The following is a 21,695-nucleotide window of genomic DNA, read 5'->3' as shown; positions in this document are numbered from 1 at the left end:
CTGCATCTGTATACGAAATGCTATGTTACACTGTTTTCCTACTACTTGTATCGCTGTAGATCATGCATGTCCAAACTGTGGCCCTCCAGTTGTTGTACAACTACACATCACAACATGCCTTGCCATTGTTTTAGTATTCCCTAATAGCAAAACTGTGGCAAGGCATGATGGGACTTGTAGTTTCACAACATCTGGAGGGCCATAGTTTAGACATGCCTGCTGTAGATGTATGTGGACATATTTGTATGTCCTTTATGTGTAACAGGTTGTTGCAGGACCAGTATATTAGGCTACATTGGGGAAAGTTAAGAGGCACATCAGTTTTAAAATTATTGGACTAAGAAAAATAACACAACCTTACATCACCTCAATATTTTTCTCCATGCACATCCATGCCCATAAGCATCCTCTAGACCAGTGGTAGCTAACTCCAGTCCTCGAGAGCTACCAACAGTTCACATTTTCCAGACAACCTAGCTGCTGCAAAGGTGCACTCATTACTAGCTGAAACATTTTTCAATGATCCACAGGTGGAGCTATTTACTTCACTTGTGATTCTGTGAGGAGATCTGGAAAACCTTAACTGTTGGTACAGATGGAGCCGGCCTGGTCTTTGCAGGGGATGGCGGCAGAATCGCCAGCCGCCATCCCCCGCCATGCCGCCATCCGTATCTGCGAAAGGGGACGCGCGCGCACGAGATGCGCGCACGTCCCCTTCTGACGGCGCTTCCCCCGCGTCCCCGCCGGTGGTTTATTTCTGACTCAGAGTGCCGCTACTCTACCGCTATATATATATATATATATATATATATATATATATATATATATATATATATATATATATATATATATATATATATATATATATATATATATAAATAAATATATATAAATAAATAATAGTGAAGAGACAACAGCGGCACTCTGGGGATTTTTTGAAAAAATATATTTTCAGCAAAAAAGCTTCCAACGTTTCGGGGTATATGACACCCCTTTGTCAAGGTTATACGTGCAATAATAGGTACATACATGTGCTTACCTTTATCATAACAAGTGAGAAGAGTGAGCAACTTGTTATGATAAAGGTAAGCACATGTATGTACCTATTATTGCACGTATATATATATATTACACACATATACAGTCCATTGATTCTGGCACTCACTGATAAAGAGTTAACAGTGCCTTCCACTGATCGGGACTACAAGAAGGATGTCTCACAATTAGGTAGCAGGTTGACGGCGGCACTCGGGACAAATAACGACAGGACACCACAGCCTGATTGCCAATCAATCAGGCTGTGGTGTCCTGTCGTTATTTGTCCCGAGTGCCGCCGTCAACCTGCTCTCTCTCTATGTATATATGTATGTATGTATGTACATACATACTTTTTTTTGGGGGGGGGGGGGTAGCCAGACTAGTAAACCCACCTATGACTGTACTGAAAACGCACAGGTGGGAACATAAATCTATCAACAGCATTAAGGAATAACTGCAGACTGTTCAAAGTCATTCCAAATGACTTTGCTGGGAAAAGCACATAAAAACATTAAATTGAGTGACATCCTATAAAAGCTGTTTATGATAAGCAAGCTTTTACTCAATTACACTAAGTGCTCTACCAGCTTCTGTGGCAAAGGAGTTACACTTTATGTGGTCTATTTAGAATATACGTAATTAACAAGGCTTCAGACAGATGGCATCCCTGTTCACAAGGAATGTAACTCTGGCCTGTGACTATCCATGTCCACTGGCCCTAAGACAAGAAGAGTCTTGTTCATTAGTCCACTAAAGCGGATGTCAAGTTTATAACACAGCTCGATGAATGGAACAGAACCAGTTAGCCCCATGGCAATCGCTAACGATATCCTGCATTGTCCTACATGTACAGTCAATGGAGGATGTCCAGCATTGTGCATACACACTGGACAATATATTGGGCAGTATTCAATGCTCCCATTTCAGGGAGTTTTCCAGCAAAGTTCGATTTTTTTTTGGCGAAAAGGCCAGTCCTCTCTCCAAAAATGTACCTTGCCCCTATTCACAGCTCCCAGTTCGCCAAAAATTAACAGAGAGCTTTGCCCTGTTCGCCACTTGGTCATCGCCATTGTTCTTCGTTGCGTTCTTATGGGAAATGATGTACCTCGCCGTTTGTGTATTCAATGCAAAAATGGAGAACGGTGCTCACTGTTTTTTTTTCCCGCTTGCCTCTCCATTCTGCTCTCAGCGTCTTTTTAAGTGAACTGAATTTACGTACTTATACAAACTTTTTTAGGCTAATTTGCTTATTTCTGCATATCTCTGCAATATTTGAACACTGCCTACAAATGGAAACATTATAGATATATCTGTCACCAAAGTCGTGCGTACACACTGAGCTATTTTCCCCAAAGAGCAAGAGATTTTCACAAGGTGAAAGACTTTCATATAAAAGGATACAGTATTTACACAATGGGCTGGGTTTGATTTCCAAGGGTGGGAGCAGGGGCCATTTTATTCAGTGCATTTCTGTTCTTGGGGCCTGATTCAGAACTGATCGCTGGGCTGTGTATATTCGGAGCCCAGCGGACAGGTAAACGCCCCCCCACTCTGCTCTGACTGAACAAAATCCCGCCCATGTGTATGGCTACGATTTCCTTTGCCGCTGTGCACATAGGGAGAAATCCGTTCACCTGTGACATCTTTCCTGCCTCTCCACCCCCCCCCCCCCCTTATGTCACAGCCAGGGTGGGTGCTAGGGTGTTTGGTACCCCCTGCATGCTTTACATTTCTGGCCTATTCCACCCATGAAAAGAGTAATGTGGGCCACATAATACCACCCCATGCCAATTACACTTTATGCCACACAGTAATGCCCATTATACAATATTCCAAACACAGTAACGCCACATCTGGCTGTCATCTTTTGCACGGAGGCGGAACCATTCCGCCTCGGAAATGGAACTGACAAAACGCAGTTCTGTTCCGGCTCACTTTAACCCCCGGTGGGCAGTGGTGCCCATAATATATACATTGCTGGCCTGTGCCAGCAATGTATACATTACAAGCTAATTTATAATCATTGGTGCCCAGTGGTGCCAGTAATATATATACAATGCTGGAATGTGCAAGCAATGTATATATTACTGGCTTAAATGTAACATTGGTGGCCAGTGGTGCCAGTAATATATACATTGCTAGCATGTGCCAGCAATGTATATATTACTGGCTAATTCATATTGTGGGCAGTAAGCAAATGAATAATCATTGGTGCCCAGTGCTGCCAATAATATATACATTGCTGGCTGTATATATTACTGGCTTATAAGTAACATTACATTGGTGGCCAGTGGTACCAGTAATATATACATTGCTGGCATATGCCAGTAATGTATATATTACTGCCTTAAACATTAAACATTAGTGGACAGCAATGCTCACTGCTACGTGTTAAACAGAGTAGGGGGGGGGCGGGGCGAGCAGAGAGTGTTGATGGGCAGCCTGGGGGAGAAGTGCTCCGTGTTGAGCAGGTCAGGGGGTGGGGCAAGCAGGCAGTGAGTGTTGCCGCTTGCCGGGAGGGGGAGCAGGGCTCTGTGTGGAGCCTCCGTAGCAGCACAGCATGGAGCCGCTGCATGAGTATGACAGGCAGGGGGAGGGGCAGCGGGGCGGTCCACCAGCCTGAAAGTGGCTAATCTTTCAGCCCGACAGCGTACACATACGTGATAAACCAGCCATCATCGCTACATCTGCTGGTAAAACCAGCAGATGAACCACCTTGCTAGCGATGATGTGGGAGCGCGCATTATCGCTAGTCTGCAATCTCTGGGGCATACACACTAGGCGATTTTCAGCTGAAAATTGGCAAGTGTGTATGGGCCTTAACTCCTCATACGCCGCATTGGTCAATGCTCATCATCAGGGGCGGTGACCAGCTGACACATTGATTAGGATGAACAGGAGGCATGGCGAGGGGGTAGAAAAAAAATGGAGAAAACACAGCAAATGGAGAACGCTGTGCTGTGCTCGCCAGCTTCGTATACTGCTGAGAGAGAGAGAGAGAGAGTAAAAAGGGAAAGACTACAAAATAAGGAGAGATGTGACCCAAGAAATGATGGGTACAAAATATTGATTGAAACACGATTGCAAACTTTAACAAAAAAAAAAAAAAGGCATACAGGTTATATATCCTAAAATGCTATAAATATGTTGCATGTTCTAATAAATGTAGATTTCTCTTGTCTGATGAGAAATGTTTTCCATCACTCTGAGGGGAGACTTCTAAATCATAGATCAGAACATAATGATAAATATGGATTTCTAAAATTGAATTAGAATAAAATGCCCCCCAGGGGCTAATAATGCAGTACTTAAACTTATAGTTAAAATTGACTTATTGCAATCACTTAATGTATCCCTAAGTGGATAGGGAGTACCAGAGGTTGATCCACTCAGAGGGAATACCAATTGAAATCTATGTACTTTCAGAACCTATAGACGGATAGGACTACATTGCCTGATTTAATATATTCATACTTACAGTATATTAATAAACATTCGCTTTACTATAGTTGCATATTAAATGATTATTCCCAGTATACAGGAAAACACTTTACACCATTTTGTTCATTAAAAAAAAAACTTACACAATCGCTAAGGAGTTAAACAATGTTCTCATGGTGGAAGGATCAAGTTGTAGAAGAAGGAGCAAATAATCCGGACAAATGGAGGAGTTTACTGAGCTGCAAAGATTGATTACTGGATTGAATCATGTCTCCAAATAGAATTAATATGCCCCAGACAAAGGATCACTGGAATGAGACTGTATAAAGTCACATTGAGGAGCTCACAATACTGCAGTATCAGACAGAAATACATCACTGTCATAAATAGATTTAATGGAATGTTTTGCCATTAGGCCTGAAATACTTTAAAAACAGGCTTTCAGGAAAATCCCGACACTGGAAATGCCTCCGGAATATAAAGAACGAAATATACAGAGAGAGGGAGAGAGAACGCTGAACTGTAATCTCATTCCACAAAAGGTCAAAATAGGCTGTGATGGATACAAAAACATAGACACATCAATATACATAAATGTTTAGCAATGCTATGTATGAGCCTAATGAATACCTCAATTAATATTCATGTCTAACTGTGTACTAGTGTTCCTGCTAGGCTGTTTTAGCGGGTGCCACGCCATGCCTGATTTTTTAAAGGGTAAAATGCGCCCTACCCCTCTAGCAGCGCCCTGCTAGAACAGCCTGCTAGAGCTGCGAATGAGCACGGGGAAGCCCAGAGCCCATGTTGAAGCCCGGCGCTTCCACGGCAGTTACTTCGGCGGGGCCTGGCCCGCCCACTTTGGTGATGTGGCGGGCCAGCCCCCACCCTCTTTGGGGATGCAGGCAGGCCCGGTCTGCCCCTATATTTCTGCCCCCACCCTGCTCAGTTCCTAGAACAGTGGCCAGGGAACTCGGTCCTCATTACCCCACACAGTGCATGGTAACCCAGCAGGTGCACAGGTGTACTAATTACTCACAGACACATATTATAAGGTCCGCAGGTGGAGTTAATAATTTCACTTGTCATTCTGTAAGGAGACCTGCAAAACCTGCACTGCGTGGGGTAATGAGGACCGAGTTCCCTGACCACTGTCCTAGAAGGAACACTATATACTGTACATTAAAGAAAAGTCATGTTGGGTTCTGTATTAAGCACTGCAAACTGATGATGTGTGACATTGTACATTGTTGAGCTTGAGAACCCCCCCAAACACACACACAGAATTGTGCATCAGATAAGAACCACGTGACGTATCTAGCCTACACATCATTTCTTTATTATGCAATGATAACCTCAGACCCTAATTGGTACTTGGATTTTGTTTCATATTTAGGACTGCCATGAGTCTATACAAAGGATGTGTAACGCCTCCTACCATAATTTTAACATAATTGAAATAGATACTAAAGCTATATAGGGAAACTCGCAAAATGATTGACGCAGTATTTACACATATCCAATATTGCATGAATACAGATTTAAATCTATAATACAAAATTGTGTGTTTATACCTACATATACACAAGGTGGCTTCAGACATATAATGAGGAAAAGGGAATTATCTCTCTAGGTAGTGAACAGTAAACTTTTCACGGACTGAGGGCCTGACTCACGGTTGATCGGTCCCCGGCATATTCGCACTGCGGACAGATATTTTAGCTCTGTACATGCGTATAATATAAGCAGGTGCAGGTTCGCACAGGGGGTGGCGGGATGGAGGCGGTCAGGGGGCTGGAATATGGGGACACCCACAATACCACAATAAGTGTGGGCGTCCCTATGTGAACGCCGGTGGGCCGATTGCTTCGGGGGACAAGACTGATATGTTTGCGAACAGGGGAAAAAACATTCGATGGTCGGCGACCATCACATAATATATCCACCCTGCATTGTGAAAGTTTACCTGGTGTGCTCAATAATTGATTGTGTGGTATTAGTTTAAGCAGACTGTGTCTGTCTATTGTTGTGACTTACAGTAGATGAAGGGCAGAACACATTTTATGACCAATTTATGCAGAAATCCAGGTAATTCCAAAGGGTTCACAGACTTTTTCTTGCAGCTGTATACTAATGAATCAGCCAAAACTTTATTGAGATCATTAGATCAACTAGCAGACATTCCTCTCTATTGTGAGCAGGTGTATCTGCATTACTGTGAATTCCTCTGTCACTAACCCTTTAGAATCACAATTAACTTTATTGGCAAGGTATACTTGTGTATACTAGGAATTTGTTTTTGGTTAGATGTGCAGCAGCCAGGTAGGTAACAGGGCAACAGGTGGGGAAACACGTACAGTCATACAGAGAGAGAGAGTATCATAAGGCACACAGAGGGTGGCATGCATTGGATTAGTACACCTAGTCAGTCAATTTTGCCGGAGTTCAAATGTCAGCAGGTGGACCGCTTGAGGAAAGAAACTTTTGAGGCTTCTGGAAGACCTGGTGGAAATGGCCCTGTACTGTCTGCCTGATAGCATCATATTAAACAGGTTATGGCCAGGATGTAGCTGGTTCTTTACATCTTTGTTGCCCGTTTTTTAGCTTTTGACAGGTACAGGTTCTGGACAGAGGGAAGGACAGCCCCGACAATAATCTATGCAGTTCTGACCACCTTTTGGAGCCTGCATTTGTCTCTCTCACTGGCAGAGCTGTACCAAACGAGTATCGAGGAGCACAGCACAGACTCTACAATTGTGGAGCAAAAGAAGAGCAGAAGCCTCTGTGGGATGTTGAACTTCCTCAGTTGCCAAAGAATACTGACAATGGCATCAGCGTTGGTCCCCAATTTAAGGTCCTGGGTGATTGTGGTCCCAGGAACTTGAAGGAGTCCACTAGTAAGGAGTCCACTAGTAACACCACACTGTCGGCAATCATTAGCGTAGGTACACCAGCCGACTTCTTCCTAAAGCCCACCACCATCTCAACAGTTTTGAGTGTTTTTTTTTTTAATCAAATATCAAAATACCCCAGTTCATCACACACTATAAAAATGTAATCAAATTAGGCCACATCTCAATTGATTGATGCCATGCCATATTTAGATAAGGTATATATGGTAGATTACGAAGAAGTGATAAGAGTAAAGAACTAGGCCAGGGGAAAAGTTACCTACTGGAACTAATCAGAATCTACCTATCATTTTATAGTGTGTAATTGAAAAATGCTGCCAAGCTGATTGCTGGCTATGGGCAACTCCTACACTCTGTTCACACTAGCACCCTGCACCTGTCGCAACCCATGCAGTTCCTCTTTCCTGTCTGGGGTATCGCTCTCTGCTCTGGTGTGCCTTATACACTCTGGTTTGAACTTAGCATTGACAGATCAAAGTGTGCCAGAAGCACCAGAGCAGAGACCGAGACCCCAGGCAGGAAAGAAGAGCTGCACATGTTGTGACAGGTGCAGGGTGCTAGGATGAACACTACTCATAACTGTTCCCCCATACTTCCTATCACCAAAAATGTTCTGATGGCCTCAAGCTACAGATGGTGAAATGCTTTGAGCGTTTAGTTAGGAGACAGATTAAGGCTCTTCCTCCGGTTGGATTCGATTCCTATCAATTTGCATATAAGGATTAATCGCTCAACTGATGACGCTGTCCTCACTGTGCTGCACTCTGCATTACCACATTTACAGTTAAGATACAAATACATTTTTAAGAAAATATATGAGAGTGGCGGGTGCGACCAGAGACACTCTCGTAAACTTTTATCATTGCACTATCGAGACTGTTCTTACATTTGGAATAATTGCTTGGTTTGGGAATTGTACTGCAGGGGAAAGGGGGGTTAGAACCTCTTGGCAAAACTTCAAGCAAAATAATAAGTATATGGTTACTTAGTGTGCATGAAGTCCGCAGTATGTTAAATTACCATCCAATAAAATGTTCAGAGAACTAACGTCTCGCACTGATTGATTGCATGGCAGTTTTTTTTCCCGTCAGCAATTCGTATGTTGATCGGCAAGTAATGTCTTGGCTCGTAGCAGAATAGTTATTTTAGCACTAGAGGGTTGTATTTGAATTTTGTTTACCAATTAATTTTTGTCTTGTATAAGGACAATAAAGCACTTTGATTTGATTGTCTAGCGCTATGTAGGCAGCATAGGGCCTCATTCAGAACTAATTGCTAGGCAGCGTACAGTCGCCGGCCCAACGAATGCCCGAGCCCCCGCCACCATCACCGCCGAATCCCCTCGGTCTGAGAACACATCCTCTCGCATGTGGCCGAAGGCGACATAAAATCATTTCATGGTTGACGACCATCGAATGATTTCTCTCACAAGAGGCGGGTGCTGACATCATGTGATGTCACCAGCCCGCCAACAATGCTGGACGTTCTGAGAAGGCTAGCTGAAGAAGGCTCCATCTGTAAATGCTACAACAAAAATTGTTTTATGGGCATTTCAGAAAGGACAATTTGTGCAGTGACTTTACCTTGTGGACACTTTTCGGATTCTCCAGCCATGCATAATACATTTCCTCTACATACGTTGAATTTGTTCCACTTAAGAAAGGCTCTTTGGCTCCAGAGGAATGTACGCAGCATCTTGGTAGTAATGTCCTGAGGGTGGTTGTCTGCCTGACCAACAAACCAATGCTACGAGGTCTTAATTGAACAGCAAGTGACCAGAGGTAGCTCATCTTGTTTCATTTAGCAGCTCACCTGGGAAATAAATGGAAATGATTTGTAAATTCTAGCAAGAGACTGCATAAGAAAAACAGACTCTAGATAAGAACTGGACATAAACATGTTTATTTACACAATATCACTCACAATAAATCTTAACCCTTAAGTGCCAACATCTCTGAGAGACGTCCAAAATATCCACTAGAATTTCAAGCGTCGTTCACATTTGTTATATAAATTCAAATAAAAAATGTTGTGTAAAAAAGATTATATTTCCTATATCAGGTAAACATTACAGGTCATTATGATAAATAAAAATGTTTGCTTGGCATACCTATTTTGACAAATTGACTTAGCTCTCATAGAGTTAATCAAACAGTGTGAATTAATTGACCCCATCAGCCAGCATAGGATAAACTTATTTTAGGAAATGTTTAACATTAACATGACTATCCCCAATGGCCCTTTAGTAACATTGATCAAAGGTGAATGTACAGCATAGCAGCAAGTCTTTCACTTTTTCCTGTTTAGTTCAAGTATAACCAAACCAATTATTAGCTGGCACACATTTACCCAGAGAGGTTTCTCCAGCCAGTGGCTGAGGCACCCAAATCTGCCAGCACTCCATTACTTAAAGGCACATCATTGTGCTTATCTGGAATAATACACATCTTCCCAAAAAAAAAAATGGTACACAAGGACATAGGACATCCATTAAAAAGTATATCACTCCAAAAATAGCCAATGCTTCAAGAGACACAGGGGCAAATTTAATGGGAAAATAGATACAGAAAGGGAGAGATTTGGTAAGAAATCTCCTGGTTTGTTTGTTTTTTTAAAAAGGCAATCATTTACATTTCAAAACCAGTGTGATTTTGCAGTGTAAATGATTGCCGTTTAAAAAAAAACCTGGAGATTTCTTACCAAATCTCTCACTTTCTGGATCTCTCATCCTATTAAATCTCACCCACAGTTTTCAAAGTCAGATAGATAGATAGATAGATAGAACTTTTTACCTTTTACCACAATATATATTTAGATACGCCAACGTTATCTACCCCCTTGATTTGAAAGGAAGAAAATCAGATAATTGTAATACACACTGAAATTGATAATATATTCTGCTAGTACGGTACACAGCCTGGCAGCCATTGATGATGATGATTACCATGTATGGCTGTGTGTGATACAAAATTTGTACCACACACAGCCATACATGGTAATCATCATCATCATCATCATCATCATCAATGGTTACCAGGCTGTGTGTGGTATAGCCATTGATAATGAGACATCCAAGCAACTATTATTGTCAGTATTTCAAGATGATATAGTGACAGCCTGTGCAAAGCCCTTCAAGCACAAGCAAGGGGAATTAACATGGCTCCTATACTGCAATGGCCTGATTGAACCAAACTTCCTTTAGAACAGGTGGATATCACATTATTTAGCCTAGGGGTTGGATTTCATTATAGCTGGTTGACCCCATGCTTGTTGTATTTTCTGTGGGAAAATAGCTATGACTTGATGATCCATTTAAGTGTACGTTTGTGTGGGGTTACATTCTCCATTCATTTCAACATGTAATGCCAATGCTGGAACACCTTGTAAAATGAATGGGAATCCGTAAATGAGAGTGTCCATTTGTGTGCCTTAACCATCTCTAGTCCACATTGCAACCTTTATCCAGGGCTGCCACAATCCTTTATCTCATCACTGAGAATAGAATATGTTCGATTAGATAACTATATTTATAGATCACTTCTAAACCCTGCAATTCCCAACTCATGTGAGATTGGAATATGAGTATGGATGGCAGACACTCATGACCAGCATTTACACCACAATTTACATCAGGTACGTGGCCGAGTAAGGCTCCACAGTGAGGAGTGTGCAGGGCAGTCATTAACACAATCAGCCCTGATGTCCATATTTCAAATATAGTGTCAGATGCAAGCTAATCACAGACCATCAGCCAATCAGGAAAATATTAGGCTCAAGCCTACTAATGTGTTCTATCTCTCACTTTATGTACTCATAATTGATTGAAACCTTTGTCTAGTACAGGTCACAGTAGTGCGAATGAGTGCCATGACACCAAAAATAAGAATGTTTAAAAGATGTACTGAGCTATTATAACTACTGGACTCCCTGAGCCTCCCTGTTACTGATGGTACCATATCAGCTTGACACCTCTACTCCTTCACCCTAATACATGCCACCCTCTGCTACATGGCTCTCCCAACTACATACCTTCCATTCTCCTTTAAAGAAGGTTTAATTTCTCCAGCTTCTTTCTCGTATTAGCACCCTATTTCTATCTTATCCTTTACCTTCTATAGCAACATATGCACTCCCACCTACCCTGCTTTCTCTCCTCTCTCTTCCTTATTGACTACCTTCATCTTGCCTTACACACAACAATCGAGGAAGACAGCATTTATAAAAAAAACAAAGGTCTATGTGCTACTTATCCATAATCAGTCTCTTGGAAATCTGTACTGCTTCATTACTATTGTTCAGATGTCCTCTTTCCACGTCCTTTACTTATGTTGCCTTTTTGACACAGGGGCAGATGTATTTAGCATGGTGAAGAGATAACATAGAAGGTGATAACACACCAGCCAATCAGATGTTTGAAAAATGACAGTTAGGAGTTGATTGGCTGGTGTGTTTAGTCTTGGTTCACTTCCTATGTATCAAAAAGCTCTATTAGCGGCTGTACTAAAATTTCTGCCACATTGCTCTCTTCATGCCCACTGACATCCCACAGGGCTTTGCTCTCAAACCTCTACTTTAGTCACAGTACACCTCTCATCAAGGAAAGTACTGTAGTTTAATAAATCTGTCTCCAGTATCGTCCGCTACATAACTATACTTCTACTCACCAGAACTATCTGCTTCTGTAGTGTTCGTTCGAACACCCACTATCTTTGGAAATCCATGCAGTTCCTGTTCCCTGCTTGCGGTGGCACGGTCTGCTGTGGTGTTTGTAGCACAGGTCTGGTTTGCATGTTAGTGCTGATATACAGACCACACTGTGCTAAAAGCACTACAGCAGACAGCGACACACCAGGCAGGGAAGAGGAACTGCATGGGTTTTCAAAGATTGCGCGTGCTAGAATGAACACTATTCTGTATCGGATATCTCACTGCTAGCTCCACTATCTCCACATTGATGGTCCAATGCAACAAAAAGTTCAGATTTCTGCATCTAATGGGTACACAAAGAGCTGAAATTCAATACTAACTTGTTGAGGTGTACGGTGATATCATGTCACTGAAACAGGCTTGGGTTTTGTGCACTGCCTGTAGTGGACATGCTTGGCTGACTGGCGCCAGTGAGAGATATACCTGAATTCCACCCATTGACGTAAGGAGCAGCGTTGAGCAGTGTTACTCTTATTATATAGGATAACAATAGAAGTATAGTTTTATGGGCCCACTTGAGGTACCAAACAGGCACAAAGAAAACAATTGATAACTTTAAACAATTCTAAAGCAAGCCTTAGTACAAGTCATGTGTATAGAACCTCACATACATTGATATGTTACTTCCTGTACTGAATGTCAACGTTTTAAAAAGAAAGACAAATAAGTTGCGGCTGAGAACATAACCCATCTGCGCTAATTAAAACTCTTTCATTTATATAGGCAAGGCACCGCTGCCAAAATATCCATTTTCATATTTTAGTTCTATTAAACTATTTTCTGGCAATGTTTTCAATTTCTCTGGAACGATGTGCCTAAAATAATAAAACGACACATTCATTACGATAATAAATAGAGCAAAAAAATGTATTTGATTTCCTTAAGTAAAAGTTGCCAAGTCAGGGATCAGAGAGGTGCGAGGGAATTTATTTCCTTTAGGGTAAATGGATGTTAAGTAGCAATGTCTCTTTCTCAAGGACATTTAGAAATGCCAGGATATATATATATTGCAAGTACACTTTGTGTTCAATTCCCCACTACATGGCAAGCAACCAATTCAATTAAATAATTAAAATATTCAGTTACTAAGGCTAATCCATCTTTTGATCCACACAGGTATTTAAAATAAATAAAACCAAGCGATCCACTTACTTAATGAACAGTTTTAGAACAAACTGGGCCTCTGATTTTTCAAAAATGGAAGGAAAAAAATAACAAAAAAATAAAAATAGTGGTTCCTTGGCCAGGCCCATCTTAACAGAATTAACAGAATTAACAGAATTGTAGGCTCTTGGCAAAACAATGCACTGGGGCCCACTACACACCTATTCAGTGGAACAAAAAATATATAATAATTACACAACGTACCCCTCCTGTGGTCCTGTGCCATCTCTCCACATGAATATATACTGTATGATAGATATATGTATAGCTTCAGTCATCTACCAACCCCCATGCTGACAGTCATTCACTGTTTGGCTTCAGGTTGGGAGGCAGGTATAGAACGCTACACTCAGATTGGTGGATAGTTCCAACCATTCATCAAGCAGCATGCTTATAGGTTAAAAAAAAGTGTGGCATCCTCCTTCCTCAAATAGGCTCAGGCTGGCCCAAGCATTGGATCTTATCCTCTTAGGATGGGGCATTAAAATAACATACTGTACTTTCCCTACCTAGAAATAGCCGATCCAATGCCAAATTGCTCATCAGCAATAGACTGATTATCTCTAGGAACTGAGAGGGGCAAACATTTGTCTTCCTGAACAGCCTGGTCTATAGGATGGAGAGATTGGAAGGGGGTGGACTTATTAACTTTTTTGTACCCATCATTGCAATGCCAAAATTGCAGGCAACTTTGTTTATAATACCTCAAATCAACAGCTATTGATTCCAGTGATTTAAGAGAAAAATCAAAGAAACTTTGGTACAAATTCAGAGTATATTGCATTTCAATCCATGTGTTAAATCGAAACCTGGATTAGGCATGAAATGCGCCTACCAAAAATGCTTAGTTCAATATTAGCTCCTTGAAAATATAGCAATACCTCTAAATTAGGCCCTATATGCTTCACTATAATACACTAATGATAGTATTTACTGATTTCAAACACATACAGATTTATGTATAGCTTCGGCTTCCTATCACTAATATTTATTAACACTATAGTATCTTACTGGCGTGATGCTCTGGGCTTTCTATCTTATGATAGTTTTTGGGGTGCCGCACCCTGCAGCTAGATATAGCGCTAGGGACCCCCAATTTACAGAGAAGCCTTGACATGGCTTGGGGGCATATCTTACACCTGCACAGGTATATGTAACCAATATCTCTGAATTCTATTACCATGTAGTGTTCAAGATTGGTTACTAATACCATTCAGTGAGTTGGGGGAAACCATTGATTTTTTTACTTACTGATTTCAATCACACCAGATTCCCAAATGCTTGCATATGAAAGTGTGATCGATTTGACCAACTACAAATCCAGGAACTTCCTTCTTCTAACTGACTAAGGCTGTCACACATGAACTGATGAGTCATCCTCTAAAAGGATATTCTGTCCCAAAAAAATTCTGCTATCTCATTTGCATAATACTTTACATGGATGAACACCCAAATACCCCTTTACACTAGTGTTCATTCTAGCACCCGCTATCTTTGAAAACCCATGCAGTTGCTCTTCCCTGCCTGGGGAGTCGCTGTCTGCTGTGGTGTTTCTAGCACAGGTCTGGTTTGCATATCAGTGCTGATATACAGACCACATTGTGCTAGAAGCACTACAGCAAACAGCAACCCCCCATGTAGGGAAGAGGACCTGCATGGGTTTTCAAAGATAGCGGATGGTAGAATGAACACTATTACACTACAAAGTAGGCATCATTTATTATCATATATCAATAAAATGATGTCAATTAAAATTAATACAATTATTTTTTGCATAGTTATACATTTCAAAGTATTTTGCTGCACTCATCCCCACCACAACAGGTGGAAGACTATATTACAATGTGAAAGACACTTAAGCTGTACAAGATTTTAAAGATTCAATTCAGTACCAAACATGGACTCATCAGTGCTCCATCTACCCACTGATATTTAGAAAGAACGCTCCTCCTCCACCACCACCACCACCACCTCTTGCCAACATAGTTTGTCTGTATTCATTAGTCCATTAATTATACTTACTTTTTTCAACTCCTCTCCTGGAGAATCCTGCAGAAGACTTGCAGATGGCCACTGAAGGAATGGGGTTGGGCTCTGTCATTAAGCTATGCCTCTACTATGGCATATTGCAGTGAATCAAAGGTCTATGAGTGGGCCAAGATTACACAATTCTCATTGGATTGTGTCATATTGCCCCCTCCCTCCTCACAGATTCAAAATTCCTTGCATTATACTCCCCATTCAGCCTCCTTCATTAGTAAGTAGGAAAGGTGGAGGAGGGATAACCACTCTTCTGGGGGTCTAACCAAAATTGTTTAGAGTTTCATAAAAAAATCGTAAAAAGTAGTATGGGTTGCACAGTAGGTGTGGTAGATTTAAAATGAGCAGACCGATTTATGAGCTCTTTTTAAAAAAAAATGCAGCTATTTCCCATTTGGGGGGTTTGCTGCAAATATTTGGAGACCACCTACAATCCAGATCTCTGTACATCTGCCGTACGTGCAGTGAAACATGTGTTTTCCTGGTTTTTTTTTTTTGCTTTACTTCCAGATCAGGCCCATAGGACACTAATACTGGTCTACTAGAGTTAAACTAGGATATGCCCCTCTTAGCTCTATGGGGCCCATTTATTAATGGTCACATTTGCAATGTGCTCTGTGGGCAATATTTAGGTCCTGGAGATCTGGATTTGGGTGGGGTACATACAGATTATCTAAATTGTGTTCAATAATAAAGCAGCTTAATATATGTGGACTAAATGCAAAAGTAGCCGGTATTTACCCTGCACACAAAAAAATATAAATGTATCCGCTCCCCTTGGATTGCAACTTCACTAGGAAATAGGCGGGATGCAGGATATTAACTTAATCTTAAAGCAGTCATGGAGACACAGAAATTCCCATTGAGTAGATAAGTATTTTATCAATAGTGGTACCTGTAGGGGGGTAATCAATCCCAGACAATATTTCCGCCAGGTGGAAATATTGTTAATTTCCAACAAGATTAGTTCAAAATTGACAATCAAACTATTCATTCAATGTCGGGTCCATTATTCTGGCTGTTGGAAACTGTGGATCAGCGCATACACCTGTCGAAAGTTGAAAATGGCCGTGGATTCGACAATCCATTGACTGTTTTCCACAATGCAGATTCAACATTCAAATTTGCATGAGCGGAGTCCTGACCAACTGAATACTGATTGCTAATACTTCCACCTGTCTGAAATATTGGCCAACATTGAATACCCCCCATAATACAAAGAGAGAAGAAAGTCCCAAGGTGCGACATAAGAGTCCTTGCAGCCTCAATAATGGTAATAGAAAGAAGAAAAAAAGAATTCCCAATTCGGGGCACTCATTCAACTAATGTATACTGTTTCCGCTGAGAGTATCCACCGACAAATTAAAGATTAAAATGTACCTTTTATTTAAATTGTTTTAAAATTGCTGCAAGCCAGCGAAGTATGGACAAACAAATATTATGTGCAAATTCAGAAAAGAGAAAAAGGAATAAAGTGATTAAAATATTGCACTGTGTTGGTGTTGATTATTCTGTGTATGTAGCCACTTTGTTGTTTTTCCCAGTATTACTGTATTTGCAAATAAGTTGCTAAATGTTTAGGATACTGTTACTGGGAGAGCTCTTGAAGATACTGTGATACAATATGTCCACAGTTAAATGCAAAAATGTGGTGTCAGAGCGGTGTTATTAATTGCACTTTAAGTTATACACACTATCCAATACATTGTTTCCACATACAAAACAATAATAAGTGGAAAATTACTCTGTCTGAGTAACTGTATTTATTAGTGAATGTTGCTGTTAATAGGCATTTAGTGCATAGACAAATCATGCATTAATGTGCTATCGTGGTGTCACAGCAGTGGTGCTAGCAATTGCACCTTTTTCATTCCAGGGTACACACTATCCAATAAGTTGGCTCCACGTGTAGTGGAAATAATGCACTATATTTGGCAATTATTAGTAGCTGCTGCAATTTGACATCTAGCGCATAGATAGCTTCATATATTGGTACATTCTCTTGGTGTCAGGCTGTGGTACTACTCATTGAGTCTTTATTCACTCAGGGGTACACACTATCCAATCGGTTGTCCCCACGTGTAATCAGAGTGAAGTCAGTGAAGAGCGTTTATGTCAAAAAGGTAGTGTTTTTCAACTGTTGTGTACTAGGGTATTTGTTACAATGTTAATACATTATTCAATTTATCAGCTCTACATACAGTCTGAGCAATTTCCACTGAGAATCGTTTCTGTAAAAATAGCAGTATTCTGCAGCTATTGAGTTGCTAATTTATATCTAGCGCATATATGGCTTCACAAATGAAATAATCTCATAGTGTGCGACGTAAGAGTCCTTGCAGCCTCAATAATGGTGGAGGATCACCGAAAACCTCACTTGTGAAACGTGCAAACTGAAAAAGCAATATTGATGGCACTTGACTCCGTTGTGTTAAAATAGTTGTGTTAAAAATTGGTCTACAGGTTTCAGTGGGCCCTGGATGTTGGGGTAGACTGGCACTGGCAGTTCTACAGGCACCAGCATGCGTAGGCAGTTACTGCATTTAGTCAAGACATGTCTTTTTTTCAACAAGGTGGAAGGCTATTTCTCTGGCATATATTCATCAACTTTAAAAAGCTTACTGTACATCTCATGACTTCTTCCTTAAACATAAAAAAAAAGAAAACAACTTGTGGCAATGCGTTTTTTTTTTTTTTTTTTTTTTTAAGTGTCATTTAAAAAAAATTGTCAAATTTTTACAGTAGTCAATTTACATTTTGAAACATGGACAGCAGAAAATCTGTAAAAACGATGGCGAGAACAGGGCATAAGGAATATTGAAAAATAAGCCCACTTGGCATCCCATCTCACCTCAAATAATTGTATTTATATATGTATTGATGGATTGATTCATGGGTTTTAAAATGATCATCTCTAGAATCCATAATATTGTCACAGAGTAAATGCACTGACCACTCAGCCAATGTGAAATACTACATACTGTAAAATTAAATTGGAATACGAATCAAGATGCCCAGGTCCTAAGGCGATTATACACAATTTGTCTGATTAGGTGGGTACTACTGTTTTCAGATTCATGTCCAGCTGGACTGAGTTGCTCAATGCTGGGTGCCTGCTGTTACCTGAGGATTTAGGGAAGCTAAATGCGCAATTCAGGGAAAGTGAACTATCTAAAAAAAAAATCTGCCATGCAGAAACCACACAACTTTATAAAGCAGGCCAGAAATGGATCATCAGACCATTAACATTTGTCATCAATTTGCGACAATAATGTTCATGGGTTAGGACTCTTGGAATGGCCTGGTTCACGCTGGATGATTGGTTCTTCAATGACTCTACCGACCAGAATGCGATTGGCAGTGGGGATGCCGGGGTTCACAATACTAATTGCGTTATCCTGAACAGGCACTGGAAACCCTGAAATCAATAAGGATACCATTGACTGGGGGGTTAGTTTTAGGGGTAGACATTGGGTTAGGCTGGGGGGGGGTTTAGTGTTAGGCACTAAGTCAGGGGTTCCCAATCTTTTTCTAATCACGGCACCCTAGAGTATCAGAATTTTTCCACGGCACCCCTAGGCCCCAAAAAATATATCAAATTAAGTAGATTGTGTTTATATGTGCTTCTTAGGTTCAGTTATGTGGTAAAGGGCAGGATTTGGTTCTGATTGTACACATTTTATGATTGGCAGCCACCAGCACTGGTTTTGTCCAGAAATAATTGATCATAAATAATTTGAATTGGTCCTGGACGACCAACCCGAGGCTCCCCTGCAAGTGTCCCGAGGCACCCCAGGGAGCCCAAGCGCACAGTTTGGGAACCACTGCACTAAGTGCATGGAGGTTAGGTTAAAATGGCAGATTATGGGGTCACTGTTCTATCCTTTGTGATTCCGGCAATGGTATTATGACAGTCAGCACCATGACCACCTTTCATCTGTATGTATCCCGATGAATCCCATGTCCTCCTTTTGGTAGGGGCACAAACTGATAGGTAATGTGTGGCTCAGCCACTGTTTCATCGCTTTAATAGGGACTATATAGCCACTTTAGATTAGTTTTGTTTAACAAGCTTGCTACAGTGACACCAAGTGGAAACATTTTATCAAAATGCACACTGGCACAGTAAAGTTTTATTTATCTCTTCAATGGTTAAGACAACTCCCTAAAATATACCTGATATACCAGGCAGACACGCCTATCAATCCAGCTGGCAAAGTAAAAGATTATTGCATAACTTTAACAAAAATAAAACAACTTTCCCATTTTGGAGAGTCAGTTTAATTCAGTGACAGGTAACGTGTGGCCCTCTCCAAGCCATTTGTAGCCACAAGTGCATTCCTGCGTTATTGTAATACTGTATATGTTTTTGAAAGGAGTGACATTTGAATAAAGTGCTGACATGTACATTAATTAGAGTGCAGTGTTATAAGTACTAGGCCTGGTGTTTGGTGGAATTACACAAGTTTTCATAGTCTAAAATGCATGCTTGTGGATAGACAGAGAGAATAATAAAGTGACGTGTCTGCTATATTCTGGGTTCTCGCAATTACAGTCTGGTCATGCTAGCTAATCTGCAGTCATGTTAGAAAACACAAAATATTGTGATTATTTACAAATTGGAAGTGATAATGTAAGCACTCGCAGTCAGTATAGAGCACACCAGGCTTAACAATGACTACAAAGACCATTTTAAAGTTCCATAAATAAAGCCTTTAGGGGATATATTTACTAAATCATCTAAAAATAAAGAGGTGATATTGACCATAGCAACCAATCACATTATATTTTATGACAGAATCTGATTAGTTGCTATAGGCAACATCCTCACAGAATATATATCGATTTCATTTATTCCAATATATATTTTGAAAACATCCTCTGTAGTTATATTTCACAAGTTAGACTCCATTGAAAATACCGCTTAGACCCAGAGGTTACCCAGGGAAGGAGTTAACTATAATCCATTCCAATAGTCCTCTCCAGTAATGGTTAGTATTTTACAGCCTAGCTATCATTTAACCTTGCAAAGGGGCAATACAGTATTACAAGCGCTCATCTGATCTCTGTCGCAGCACGCGAATGAGTAGAGACATTACAGGTAGCTGCCATGTTTATCAACATAAACAACCCTTGCAGACTTGACATAGGCACAGCGATGCAACTGGCGCAGACCAGGGTCATTCGGTCGTTTCCTGCCCTTGCTATGACTTGGCTTTAAATATTGAACGCTAGAACTCGGTTGGCCTGCAAAGGGATACCCCCCGCTGGCTTTGTCCGGTAATAAACGTCACGGTGACCCGGTTACCTGCGGTTTGCTCATGCGCTAGTGTAGCCAGGATCCCGCTGGAACGCTCCGATTAGCAGCTTCGTGACGTCACGGGGCCGAGCGTCTGGCGTGTAGAACAGGGGGAGGAGAGGAGTGCGGGAGGGCGCAGCACGCTTACCTACAGTATGGGAGACGCATGCTGCTATCCCTGGTGCTGAAGCATTTAACTAAGCACGCATATAAAGAGATCCACTGCAGCATGGCGGTGGCTGTTCCTGTATATTATTTGTAAATATAGTAAATTATAAAAGCAGAAAGAACACTGTATCTGTCATAAAGCCTATTTAATCTTTAGTTTATGTCCACTGTCTCTGTGCTGTGCTTAACAAGTATGACAGTATTCCATGATCTACAACAAACAGTGGTACAGTATATGCAATCGTCGGTTTTTTTTTCCCCTTTTACTGTTAATATTTTAGGGCTAATATTTAATTCTAATAACGTAAGCCAGAGACAGGAAGCAATAAGTGAAACTATTTCAGAAATGAATAAAGTATCTACAGACTTATACATAGTGTGGAAGTTACTATACATTATGTATCAACGGTACTTGTTTCCTAGAACGGCCAAATCGCATGCGATGCGACGACGCGATGGTCCCGATTTTTACATTGATTGAAATGTGAATAGGGTCCCTGGGACCCTATTTTACATTGGATTCAATGTAAAAGTCTCCCCAGACCCCAATTTTAACCCCCTCAACGGCACCCCACGATTGACGCCAACCCGAAGCGTGGCAAGCTTAGCGAGCCCGCGAGAGGCAGCGGTATGCGTCCTCCAACTTTTTTCATACCCCTACTATCCACGTCGGCGTGGAGTTGAGAATATAAAGTGTGGCGAGCGCAGCGAGACACCGAGCCCGCAGCGTGGTGAGCGCAGCGAGCCCCGCCAGGGGATGCGTATAACTTCACAGGTATACGCGTGCACTCGCCACGCTTCGGGCTCGGTGGCTCGCTGCGCTCGCCACACTTTATATTCTCAACTCCACGCCGACGTGGATGTAGGGGTATGAAAAAGTCGGAGGACGCGTACCGCCGCCCCTCGCGGGCTCGCTACGCTCGCCACGC

General features: G+C 41.3%; 1 protein-coding gene across 2 annotated transcripts in view; it reads right to left on the bottom strand.

Moving 5' to 3' along the window:
* Nucleotides 1–20,763, bottom strand: part of OGDHL (oxoglutarate dehydrogenase L) — a 97,808-nt gene extending 77,045 nt beyond the window's left edge. For both annotated transcript variants that reach the window (XM_083146378.1, XM_083146377.1), the window contains exons 1-2: nucleotides 20,608–20,763; nucleotides 8,972–9,200 (exon numbers count right to left, since the gene is read on the bottom strand). In XM_083146378.1, the coding sequence (XP_083002504.1) occupies nucleotides 8,972–9,178 (207 nt within the window). In that variant the 5' untranslated portion in view covers nucleotides 9,179–9,200; nucleotides 20,608–20,763. The remainder of the gene's footprint in view (nucleotides 1–8,971; nucleotides 9,201–20,607) is intronic.
* Nucleotides 20,764–21,695: the final 932 nt, after the last annotated feature.

The sequence above is a fragment of the Crinia signifera genome, chromosome 6 (genome assembly GCF_055691185.1).
Source record: "Crinia signifera chromosome 6, ASM5569118v1, whole genome shotgun sequence".
Classification (NCBI taxonomy): Eukaryota; Metazoa; Chordata; class Amphibia; order Anura; family Myobatrachidae; genus Crinia; species Crinia signifera.
This window is presented reverse-complemented; position numbering and strand designations above follow the sequence as displayed.